General features: G+C 42.1%; 1 protein-coding gene across 1 annotated transcript in view; it reads right to left on the bottom strand.

The window, feature by feature from the left end:
- Positions 1-12,444, bottom strand: part of PDE11A (phosphodiesterase 11A) — a 142,244-nt gene that overhangs the window by 11,703 nt on the left and 118,097 nt on the right. The window contains exons 16-19 of the mRNA XM_076340748.1: positions 12,361-12,438; positions 10,922-10,989; positions 4,876-4,946; positions 1,916-1,999 (exon numbers count right to left, since the gene is read on the bottom strand). Coding sequence (XP_076196863.1) covers positions 1,916-1,999; positions 4,876-4,946; positions 10,922-10,989; positions 12,361-12,438 — 301 coding nt within the window. The remainder of the gene's footprint in view (positions 1-1,915; positions 2,000-4,875; positions 4,947-10,921; positions 10,990-12,360; positions 12,439-12,444) is intronic.

Raw genomic sequence — 12,444 nt, 5'->3', positions numbered from 1 at the left:
GTAGTGTTCAGCCAGCCCTAAATGGAGGATTTACAATGCCTGAATATACTGCTGTGATATGTGTATTGAGGTTTGATTAAGCTGGATATGAAAATTAAAACTTGGCTTCATATTGAAGAGAGAATCTCCCGCAGTGTGATACGATGACATCAAGTTTTCTGTTTACCCCTAAGGCTGGTGTTGCAATGACTTCCAGGTTTGATGGTGTCTCTTTTCTAAGTTGTTGAGCAGCAGGCTAATAGCTGCACAGCATGATGCAAAGACAGCAGAAAGCAGGGAAATCAGATGTGAATATATTCCCCAGAGATCTCCTGCTAAGATGGAGCTAACTAACCAGAGCTTTAGTGCTCAGATGTAGTCTTCTCATGCAGAGGACGGTACGATTGTCAGCTCTTCCTGCTTTATTGTACATTTTTGGATTACAGATGCTATTACAAACCATGAATTCTGGTATAATATGCATTCTAGTGTAACATGAACTATTACATAGAAAGGAACATTATTTTTAAAGAGTTTTCGTCCAAGGTCAGTTCCCCCCTGGCCCATATTGTCCAAAATGATCTCGCTATTTTAAAAAATACAGGTTTATTATCTTCTGTGCTTGCTTTGCCTTAATTGTTTGAAAGCCATAGATTTAGTTTATTTCATCATGACAAAGACTGACCTAAGAAAGGGACAGGATCTACTGGTAAAGCAGTAGCCCATCTCGCTGTTTACACAAGCGCATGTTGTCCACGTCACACAACACGAGTTGCTTTTGCTGCTGGGCAGTCACTTCATTATTGCCACAGTGGCAGCCTCAGATGCTACAAGGTATAGGGGGCAGGGGAAGCACATCATCCTTCTTGCCTCATTTGCTATTGGTGACACATCTGGTCTGTAAAATGAAAAGGAACTGCTACTCCATTATTGTGTGTGTGTAGGGAAGCTACATTCAGGCAGAAGTTCAACAGTTTAATGTTAACATGGCAGCTGGTACCTGCTTCCCAGCTCTTGGCTTCGTGTCATCACTGACTCATTCATTGCTCAGAGATGTGAGGCAGTTTGGGGTGCAGTGGTAACAGGGAGAACTTGTTGCAGTTCCCAAAAAATACCTAGTGAGAACATCCCCACGTTTTCTCAGATACCAGTGGCCCAAATGGCAGTCTTTAGTGGCATAAGGCAGTCTGTGTGGTTTCAGTGAGTAGGAGGAAGACTGGCTGACACAGTTATTGATGGTTAAGTTTCTATAGTGTTATTTTCCATTTATCATCCTGCTTGTCTATCTCTGCTTTCTATACATAGAAGAGAGAAAAAGTTAAAACGGTGATGCTTATGTTACACAAGTCAAATTCTGAAGCTGGTTTAATCCAAAAAGAGAGAAGCATTATTCTGGTCATCTATAGCCCTAATAAAGTAGTACTTGAGAGCTTATACATCTTATACCAAGCACCCATGCAGTTTGTGTAGAAGCACGATTAAAAGAGTGAACTCCAAGTTAAACAGCACACAGGTTAAACCTCAAATCATTTGTCACTGACCTTAAAGGCTTGGCCTACAGTGCCCCTTAACAGTTTGGAAAGGAGCCAGAAGGGAGTGCAAAGCCTCAGCCTTGAGCTTCCCTTTGGGTCACACATATTCAGACAGGCCTGACAGCAGCACCTAACAAGGTCGTCCCTCTGGCACCTCTCTGCAGAGCACTCCACACCTTGCCATGATGAGAATCAGTTTGTCTCAAACATAATAAAATAAACAGTTGCCCTATCAGCTTTTATAACTTAGAGAGGAATTATGTTTACAGATATTACCACCACCTTCAGGGAATCTGAAGATTTCTGGATAGAATTCAGACTTTTGGTAAAGTCAAAGAAAGATAAGAGTGCAAATAGCCTTCAAGTCTTCTCTGGACTCTACAGGAGCAGTAAGTAAAAATTACCTCATATAATGGCATGCAGATGCTATCAATCCACTCGAGCTGCAACCTGGGTAGTTCATCTTTCCTGTTCCGATCAAAAATGGCCTGAATTGAGAAGGGAACAAAACTGTCATGCTTTATTACACTGGAGTATTTTACAGACACATCATCCGGCACTTCGGAGCTATGATCAAATTCTCACAACCAGAACACCTTGTAAACCGTAATCAATCTTTGCAGCAGTCTCCCTACTGCTTTGTCTGGCATGAAAAATAAACTGTTTATTTTCAATTCTGTTTTGAAATTTGTAGGCTGAATGTATTTGAATTTTATAATTCTGTGATGTAAAAGAAATGCTCCGCAGTTGGAGTTGAGCTGGTAAGAAACCTCCTGTAGAAATGTAAAGCGGATACCTTTGAGTAGAAATTTCCCTTTTCTCACATAGGGTTTTCCAGCTCGGCAAAATGAACAGTGATGGATCTGGGCTGGCTCCCTCCCTCCTAGTTATAGACCCTTTCTGCAGAACCAGCCATGTCTGTGAATCCAAAGGGCGGAGAATCAACGTATCCGTTTTGGGAGCAGTTATCAATTTGTTCCACTGGAAGCAGCCTAATTCACTGCTCACGGCACTCCCCCAGAGAGGAGATTATAGAGGTTGAAGCTGATATTTAAGAGGCTCAATTGTTGGCTGAAAGGAGATGGAAGAAACAGAGTTCTGAAGAGTTTGAACGTGAGTTGAGTTTCCTTCATACCCTGCCTGACATTACTTGGGTCCATCAGCTTTCCGTCTACAGGATTTTAATCCTCCTTCTAATGGTCATCCATACCATTTACCAAATGCCTTTTTTAACTCTCTGAATATGCCAAGTTTTAAATCTTTCTGTCTTTTTCTGTGGAAAGTCTGTTCTTATTCTGGGCCCATGTCCTCAAGGCTGATGTCTCCTGAGAAAACTTACTTTCCTTCTGTACCTTCTAGAAACTCCAGACTATACATATTACATTACATTAAATGTCTGGTTGAATTCTTCTAGTTGTAGCCTGCTCTTTCTGACATAAACAGGTATCACACAATGTATCTAAATAAGACCAGGAGGTAAGATTCAAGGACTCTGTGATCTTAAATGAGAATCTTGGGTTTGATTTTGGAGGATTCTGTATTTCCTATTCAAATAATTTTGAAAAATCCTGTAATTTTCAGATTGTTATAAGCACAACACAAGAAAAAAATCCTTGATTTGTAAGATAAGAGAATATCACATTATCTTGCTGACTAACAACTCTCTTACCTAACTAGCAGCAATACCTATCTGGGTGGCTTGTCATAGCGATATGTCATGAAATACATCAGCATTTGATCTTGTTTAAAAATTCCTCATTAATGTGGTAAAACTCTACATGATTTTGACCCTTAGCCATCAACTATTAGAAGGGATGAACTTTGTGATTATTTCCTGGCCTTATCTCCTAACATAAAACACTTAATACATCAGTTTACTGGATTCTTTGAAATTGTGAAGAGCCAGAGAGGAAAATCTTCTTTCAAGCTGTATGGCTTCAAAGCATCCTACATGTGGCCCACAAATTACTGTATTCCTTGGTGCAGACTGTACAGCCCAAAGGAAGAGTCAGAGTGCTCCTATGATGGAGGAAATACTGAAGATATTTATAGCAATATGCTCTTCTATCCCACCTGTCTAGGCTGTTGGATGCAGATTTTCAGAAGACATGAGTCCAGAAGAAAGCTCTGGCTTTTGTCTTTCTCTGCACTTCTACCAAGTCTACAGTATGTCCAAAATGTAGATGTAATAACACACCTTAAAATAATTCTTAAGGTTGCTGGACCTGGGCCATTTGCACTGGAATTCATTGCTACTTGAAGACTGTAACATTAATGTATGTGTTGAAATAAAATTACTTCCTATTATGCTTCAATAGCATGAGAAACACATTTTGCAAATTTCATATACAAGGCAGGAAAGGCACTTATACCATATTATATGGAATGGTACTTGCAGTTATTCAGGTCTAGATTTGGTCTCAGAATTGTGAATACCATGACTGACTGATTACTCTTCTACTGGACTATAGCTACCATTTTTTCTGAGATGTACACACAGAACTACTATAGGAAAGAAATCCATTAATGTCCCAACCTCTGACAGTATACAAAGTGAAAAGCCATTTATTGTATCTGAGCATTGTTTACTACAAACTTTTTAACTATATTGACTTCATTACATCACCACAGGCTCATGTGTGAATATTATCAAAGTGAGAACAAGTCTGAGCCACTGGAATGGTCTTTTTATTTTTGGAAGCATAAGCATATTTGTGAATGGCTTGTAAGTTAAATTCTTTAGAATACTTTCTGTTACCCTTCTCCTGTTGCCTCCAGATAATGGCTTGTCAACATTTTGAGGTATTTAACCTGGATAAGGCTTTCTCCTCAAATTGTTCATTGAAAAATCTTTATGTAACTTTTTTTCTTAGTTCTTGTTTGATACTTTATACCCATCTGCCTATATTCCACTCAATACCAATTTATCCTTTCAATCCCAGTGTTACATTTAGTCGTATACCTATAGAAATGCTTTTCAGCATTTGATACATCAGATAACACAGATGGACACAGCTGCAGCATAAAATAAATCTGACAGTTTTGATTTCCCTAAGTAGCTGGTGATTTTTTATTTGAATACTGTGTATTAAAAAGAGTACCTGTTGCTTAGAGAATTAACTGACAGAATAACCTTGGGAATAGGTACAGAAAATGGGGAGAAGGGCTCAATGCAAAAGTGACTGAGTTGACTGGAGAGCTTTTATATATGGCTCTAAATGCATGTCCTTTATTGGACAGAGCTCTTATTTATTCCAAGATTTTTCTTTACATACAAAATACAGTTATTTTTTCTGAATGAACCCAATGACATTTTCTTACCCTATTCGAGTTAGTAACTATTTCAGAAGTGATAAAAACTTACTGAAGGCGTGAGTTTGAGTTCAGATCTTTCTCTGTCTCCTTGTTCAAAGAACTCACTGGTTACCAGCTCAGCTGCCTAAAACATAAATCATGATAAAGATTAGAGTTCTTGCTACATAATTTTTAGGGTAATGAGTTCTTTCTCAGACCAGTACTTCAGCCTGTGCTTAACTGCAAAGAAGTTAATAGCCCCACTTACATGACTGATGTCAGGCACATGTTTGTACAGTTTTCAGGACTGGGCATACAGGGGGTATAAATAGCCATAACCACTGATAGGCACGCTTACCCCTTTTCGGTAAGGAATTGATGGGGGGAGTTACATTGCAATGTCGAGGTAGCACTCAATGCAGTTATATGCAACTTACTCAAATATTGAGAACAGAATAGAAAATTATAGCTTCTTGTTGGCATGCAGAATTATGTCTGTAAAAGTGCTTTGTAAAATGTGCAAAACTCTGCGTATTTACAGGCTGTTGCCCTATATAAACAACTTCCCTTGTCAAAGAAACTTAATTAACCAATAACCTCTGTTGTCTTAATTTAATGTGAAATCATAAAGGTTTTTTTCTGCACTAGGCTTTACTTTTTTCCCATGACTGTCATCACTATAGGATCTGAATATCTAAATATGAACTCAGATTGTGATTATCATATTGAATCAAAATCAAGAACTGGTGGGTTGGAAGTTGGAATGCGTCTTTCTGATTTTTGTGAATGAAGATGTTCTATTCAGCAGAGGTTTGTGCTTCGCAGAAGAACACAAGATTTAAAAACAAAATTAGTTATGGAAACAACAGGAATTTTAGGAAGTCAAACAGTGAGCAATCCTGATATAGTAGCCTTTACGTACTGTACTCTTCTCATGTGTGGGGCTTAGAAGATAGATATGTGTGACATCTGAGATGCAAAAAAAGGAAACTAATCTACTGAAGATGGCATTCAGTTCCTAAAGCTCCTGGTCATGCCTCCTTATTGTTTTCAAGTGTTTTCACGCTAGGAAATGATATAATGTCAAGGCACAAGAGGGTGAACTAAGGGGTTCGGGGGGGGGGGGGGGCAACTTAAATGCCTCTATGCAAACGCACGTAGCATGGGGAATAAACAAGAGGAGTTAGAGACGTGCGCACGCCTGCAGGGGTATGACCTTATTGGCATCACGGAGACATGGTGGGATGGCTCCCATGACTGAAGTGTTGGAATACAATAAACATATTTGTGAATGGCTTGTAAGTTAAATTCTTTAGAATACTTTGTTACCCTTCTCCTGTTGCCTCCAGATAATGGCTTGTCAACATTTTGAGGTATTTAACCTGGATAAGGTTAAGAGCCAATACAGGCTCTTTAGGAAGGACAGGCAGGGGAGACAAGGAGGGGGTGTCGCCCTCTATGTCAATGACCAGCTGGAGTGCATGGAGCTCTGCCTGGGGAGGGCAGGGACAGGTGACATTATAGTGGGGGTCTGCTACAGGCCACCTGACCAGGAAGACCAAGCAGTTGAGGCCCTCTATAGACAGATAGGAGCAGCCTCACACTCATAAGCCCGGGTCCTCATGGGGGACTTCAACCACCCCGACATCTGTTGGAGGGACAACACAGCAGGGCATAAGCAATCCGAGAGGTTCCTGGAATGCACTGATGATAACTTCCTTCTCCAAGTGGTAGAGGAGCCAATGAGGAGAGGTGCTATGCTGGACCTGGTTCTCACCAACAAGGAGGGGCTGGTGAGGAAATGTGAAGCCAAGGGCAGCCTGGGCTGCAGTGACCACGAAATGGTGGAGTTCAAGATCCTCAGGGCACAGAGGAGGGTGCACAGCAAGCTCACTACCTTGGACTTCAGGAGAGCAGACATTGGCCTCTTCAGGGATCTGCTTGGTACAGTACCATGGGACAAAGCCCTGGAGGGAAGAGGGGCCCAAGAAAGCTGATTAATATTCAAGGATCACCTCCTCCAAGCTCAAGAGCGATGCATCCCAACAAAGAGAAAGTCAGGCAAAAATGCCAGGAGGCCTGCATGGATGAACAAGGAGCTCCTGGACAAACTCAAACACAAAAATGAAGCCTACAGAGGGTGGAAGCAAGGACAGGTGGCCTGGGAGGAATACAGAGAAATTGTCCGAGCAGCCAGGGATCAGGTTAGGAAAGCTAAAGCCCTGATAGAATTAAATCTGGCCAGGGACAGCAAGGGCAACAAGAAAAGCTTCTATAGCTATGTTGGTGATAAAAGGAAGACTAGGGAAAATGTGGGCCCTCTCCGGAAGGAAATGGGAGATCTGGTTACCTGGGATATGGAGAAGGCTGAGGTACTCAATGACTTTCTGCCTCAGTCTTCACCGGCAAGTACTCGAGCCTCACCACCCAAGTCACGGAAGGCAAAGGCAGGGACTGGCAGAATGAAGAGCCGCCCACTGCGGGAAAACATCAGGTTGGAGACCATCTAAGGAACCTGAAGGTGCACGAGTCCATGGGACCTGATGAGATGCATTCGTGGGTCCTGAGGGAACTGGCGGATGAAGTTGCTAAGCCACTATCCATCGTATTTGAGAAGTCGTGGCAGTCCGGTGAAGTTCCCACTGACTCAAAAAGGGGAAACATAACCCCCATTTTTAAGAAGGCAAAAAAGGAAGACCCGGGGAACTACAGGCCAGTCAGTCGCACCTATGTGCCCGGGAAGATCATGGAGCAGATCCTCCTGGAAACTATGCTAAGGCACATGGAAAATTAAGGAGGTGATAGGTGACAGCCAACATGGCTTCACTAAGGGCAAATCGTGCCTGACAAATTAGGTGGCCTTCTACGACGGGGTTACAGCGTTGGTGGATAAGGGAAGAGCAACTGATGTCATCTACCTGGACTTGTGCAAAGCATTTGACACTGTCCCGCATGACATCCTTGTCTCTAAATTGGAAAGACATGGATTTGACAGATGGACCACTCGGTGGATAAGGAATTGGCTGGATGGTCGCACTCAAAGAGTTGCGGTCAACGGCTCAATGTCCAAGTGGAGACCAGTGATGAGTGGCGTTCCTCAGGGGTTGGTATTGGGACCGGTGCTGTTTAACATCTTTGTCGGTGACATGGACAGTGGGATTGAGTGCATCCTCAGCAAGTTTGCCGACGACACCAAGCTGTGTGGTGCAGTCGACACGCTGGAGGGAAGGGATGCCATCCAGAGGGACCTTGACGGGCTTGAGAGGTGGGCCCCAGCGAACCTCATGAAGATCAACAAGGCCAAATGCAATGTCCTGCACATGGGTCGGGGCAATCCCAAGCACATATACAGGCTGGGCAGAGAATGGATTGAGAGCAGCCCTGAGGAGAAGGACTTGGGAGTGTTGGTTGATGAGAAGCTCAACAGAACCTGGCAATGTGCGCTTGCAGCCCAGAAAGCCAACCGTATCCTGGGCTGGATCAAAACAAGCGTGGCCAGCAGGTCGAGGGAGGTGATTCTCCCCCTCTACTCTGCTCTGGTGAGACCCCACCTGGAGCACTGCGTTCAGCTCTGGGGACCCCAACATAAGAAGGACATGGGCCTGTTGGAGCGAGTCCAGAGGAGGGCCACAAAGATGATCAGAGGGCTGGAGCACCTCTCCTATGAAGGCAGGCTGAGAGAGTTGGGATTGTTCAGCCTGGAGAAGAGAAGGCTCTGGGGAGACCCTATAGCAGCCTTGCAGTACCTGAAGGGGACCTACAAGAAAGCTGGAGAGGGACTTTTTACAAGGGCCTGTAGTGATAGGCCAAGGGGTAATGGCTTTAAACTGAAAGAGAGTAGATTTAGATGAGCCATAAGGAAGAAACTCTTCACTATGAGGGCAGTGAGGCACTGGAACGGGTTGCCCAGAGAAGTTGTGGGGGCCCCATCCCTGGAAGTGTTCAAGGCCAGGTTGGATGGGGCTTTGAGCAACCTGGTCTAGTGGAAGGTGTCCCTGCCTGTGGCAGGGGGGTTGGAACTAGATGATCTTTAAGGTCCCTTCCAACCCAAACCATTCTATGATTCTATGAAGGAGAAAACCTGCACTTCATGAAATCTCAAAATTTCTTGGTCTAGCAACTGCATGGTAGCTAACATTCACAAATCCTAAGCCTGTTACAGTTGAAATAAGGAGTACCAAAATAAATTGGAAGTAGGTGAAGTGATGCTATAAAGTACTCTTAAATCTTGAGCCAGGCTATCACATAGTTTGGAACTTTATAATGTCTGTAATCCCAGCGCGCTAATAAAATTCTGGATCAATACTCCAGATAGAGGAATAATTTAACAACTTAGCAGCAATTAAGGGTTTGCCAAGTGTATTGTATTAAAATAATCAAGACATAGTCTCACCCCTGTTTCTCACCACTATTCTGATCCTGTTCTCCTTGTGTCCCTTTCCTTCTTCTTTTGTCTCTTTCTATCTTCTTTTCCTGAATTGTGCCTTCTTACATGTAGCCTTTATTCCCTTTGATTCATATATTTAAATCTCTTTCTCCCTCACTTTTCATGGTTTTTTTTCTTTTGGCACAGTTGAGGTCCAACTATTTCCTGTTTTCCCTCTGTGGACTTGAAAAATCCCAGACTGGATTTTTCAATCACCTGTACACCTGTAAACCTGTATACTAGGCTGCAGGGGAATTTTCACCTGCAGACCTCAAAAGCAATAAGGATAAAAAAAAACAGTCTGCCAGAGACTTCAGCACTAATTCAGCACCATAGCACAAAGATTGACAACATGGAAAACAGACCTTACCTGACATTTTGGCTGTCAAAGAAAATGGAGAAGCTAACTGGCTTAAAGAGGAAAGATGAGGAGGGGTTGCATACACTGCAGCTGCGGCTAGGTGGCACTGAAAAGTCTTGTGACTCATTTTCCCACCACAGGATACGAGCAACTTCTCTGATTTCCATATGAGGTGACCATATTCTGGCCGAGTAGAGTAACAGCCTTAGAAGGACTATTCTCATAGTCTGCTTATAAAAGCAAAAAAGACTCATCTGACAAAACTACAAGCTGAGCTGAAGTCCTCGCCACATAAATGCTTTCTTACGGAGTTATTGTGCACGTAACTTTCATACTACCACAAAGGAGGCCAAGTCCCTTTCAGCTTCTGTTACTTCCTTGTCCTCCAAGAAATCTCGCTGCTCCTGCCTCACTAGTTCTCTGGTCTAGCTTCTCTTTTTCACCCCATCTTTTTAACTATCACTTTGCTGTTAAGCCAACCAAACTCCCTCCAGGTGCTTAGCCACACTCAGCTGCACTGGTGTATTTCCTATTCGCTTCTTGATGCTGTATATTCCTCCAAAACCCTACACAGCTTGCCTTCTACTGGCTTGTTCTGGACCTCAGTAAAGGACAGAGAATTATTAGCGTGAGTACAGGAAATATTAAGGATGGATGCTGAGTAAGGAAAGATGCCTAGAAGAGGGAAAATCATGTGGTAAAGGGCAAGACTTTGGGACAGGTTGCTTTCTCACACTGTAATTGTTTGCCAACGCTGGACCCAAGTTTTATGTATATTTCTAAAGAGCCTACTCAGCAGCAGAAGCCTGAATTTTTATTTGTTTGTTTCCAAGTACAGGATGCTAAAAAAGGCTCTATACTACACTTGCAGTTTTTTCCATCAGTGTTGAGAAAATGAACACATTTCTCTTATCGTATATACTGAAGGTTTTATGTTAATCAAAGTTTCCTGATCATCTGCTGGTATTTTTGATTTACAGAAGATTCTGCCGCTACCAAGGAAAACTTTGGGACAAAACAAGTAAGTGCAGCTACATGTGGCTAATGCTTTTTTTTGTTTAATCCATCTATTTTTTGATAGGGATTTAAAAGGTTATTAAGAGGAGAGGTTGTAAAGCCAGATCTCTTCAGGTACCTACATGCTGCTCACCAGCATGTGTACTTGGAAAGATTATGCAATAAACCATTTCTCGCAGAAACTCCCTGCTATTTTTTTATAGCATTAATACCGCTGTAAATTGATTCCAGTTTTGGTCCCTTGTAAGCCAGGGCCCTGGGAATATTGTCCCACCAGTCCTGCCTCCTCCCAGCCCTGCTATTAATCATGACTTGCCTGTCTTGAAATCTCCCACGGTTTGGTCACAGCTCCAAGGTCACAGGCTGTCATTAGCATTGATCTGAAAAACAGAAATGAACAATACAAGCTGAATCAACCTTTGTTGGATTTCTAAACAACTCTGCTCTGGATGCATAAATAAATAATACATATATAAAATGTCAGCCCTGCTACCTTCTTTTCCTCCAGAAAAGAATGACATGTTTGAAATCTTAGCCATTAGCATGGCTTTTACATCACAATTGTGCCTAATGTGTTGCAGGTCATCAAACGATTAATTTTGGTATTGTGCATTGCACACTAAAAAGGAAATGATATTGCAAGGGAGTAACTGCTAATTTTGCAATACTTCTAACACTACTTACATTAATACCTATAATATACTAGAAAGCATGTGCTTCACATGATCTAAGTAAGGGTACTATTACATAATAACATCTGCAAACTGGATTAATTTATATGCCTATTTGTAAGTGACTGCTATAGCAAGAGAACCTATAATCACAGGAGGCATCCCAGACACTGTTTAAGCAGTTTCTACTGCTCATCTACAATAAAAATTTAAGATTTACTATGAGCTATACTGTTCCACTGTAGTTTAATACCTAGCTACAACCATGTTTTATATGCATTAGGAGAAAGAAACCATTCAGCTGTAGAATGCGTTTATGTACAGTACATGATGCAGATAAAAGTCTAAGAAAGTTTAAATGAAGAACAAGGGCACTGAAAATGAAGCATCAAATATATTGCCTGAATCTAAAACTAGGAATGGGTGAAATGATATGGAAAATAGAAAATGGCCAACATTTTGGTCAAAAGACCAAAAGGAAACCGAAATTTAATGAAATTTCAGATAAAACGAGACATAATCAGACATGCATATGCAAATGCACACATTTTATTGCCTCAAAAGCACGGTGTACTCAAACCACCCACAATGTCTGAGGTTTTCAGTAGGATGCAAGCTCAGATCATTCGTGAGGGCTAGAAGAGTACCGTGTATCTGCAAATTCCCAGGTACAGACTAGAAGAACAGAGAGAAGCATGGCCGGTGAAAGAAAACAGCTGGGAGGAGGAGGGAACGGGGAAACGCACAAGATCTTTGTGTCCTGAGGCAGAATATTGATGCTTTCTGGAGAAAGAGCGGAAGGGCTGAGCGGTAACTGGTGGGGCTGGGAGAAAGGGAAGAAAACGTGACAGGGTGTGAAGGCAGAAATAGGAATGGAGAAGGTGAGGTCACACTGATTACATCCCTGCTGTTTCGTAATGTTTAGAAATCATACCGTACGTTTCATATCATGGATCATATTTTTAAAACAAGCTACCTTCTCTTGTTACTCTAAGTCTTTACTCCATGATATATGAAATTCCTTAAACAAATAGGGCTACACTTTGAAATAACCAGAAAGCAAGAAATAGTAGTGCTCACCGAAATATTTCGCGGTGTTTTTTTATGTTCCAATCATAACCACCTTTACTGACAAGTTCAAAAAACTCAGTCCTTCTCCTGCAA

The sequence above is a fragment of the Aptenodytes patagonicus genome, chromosome 6 (assembly GCF_965638725.1).
Source record: "Aptenodytes patagonicus chromosome 6, bAptPat1.pri.cur, whole genome shotgun sequence".
NCBI lineage: Eukaryota > Metazoa > Chordata > Aves > Sphenisciformes > Spheniscidae > Aptenodytes > Aptenodytes patagonicus.
Note: the sequence above shows the minus strand (reverse complement) of the source record. Positions and strands in the feature narration are given on the sequence as shown.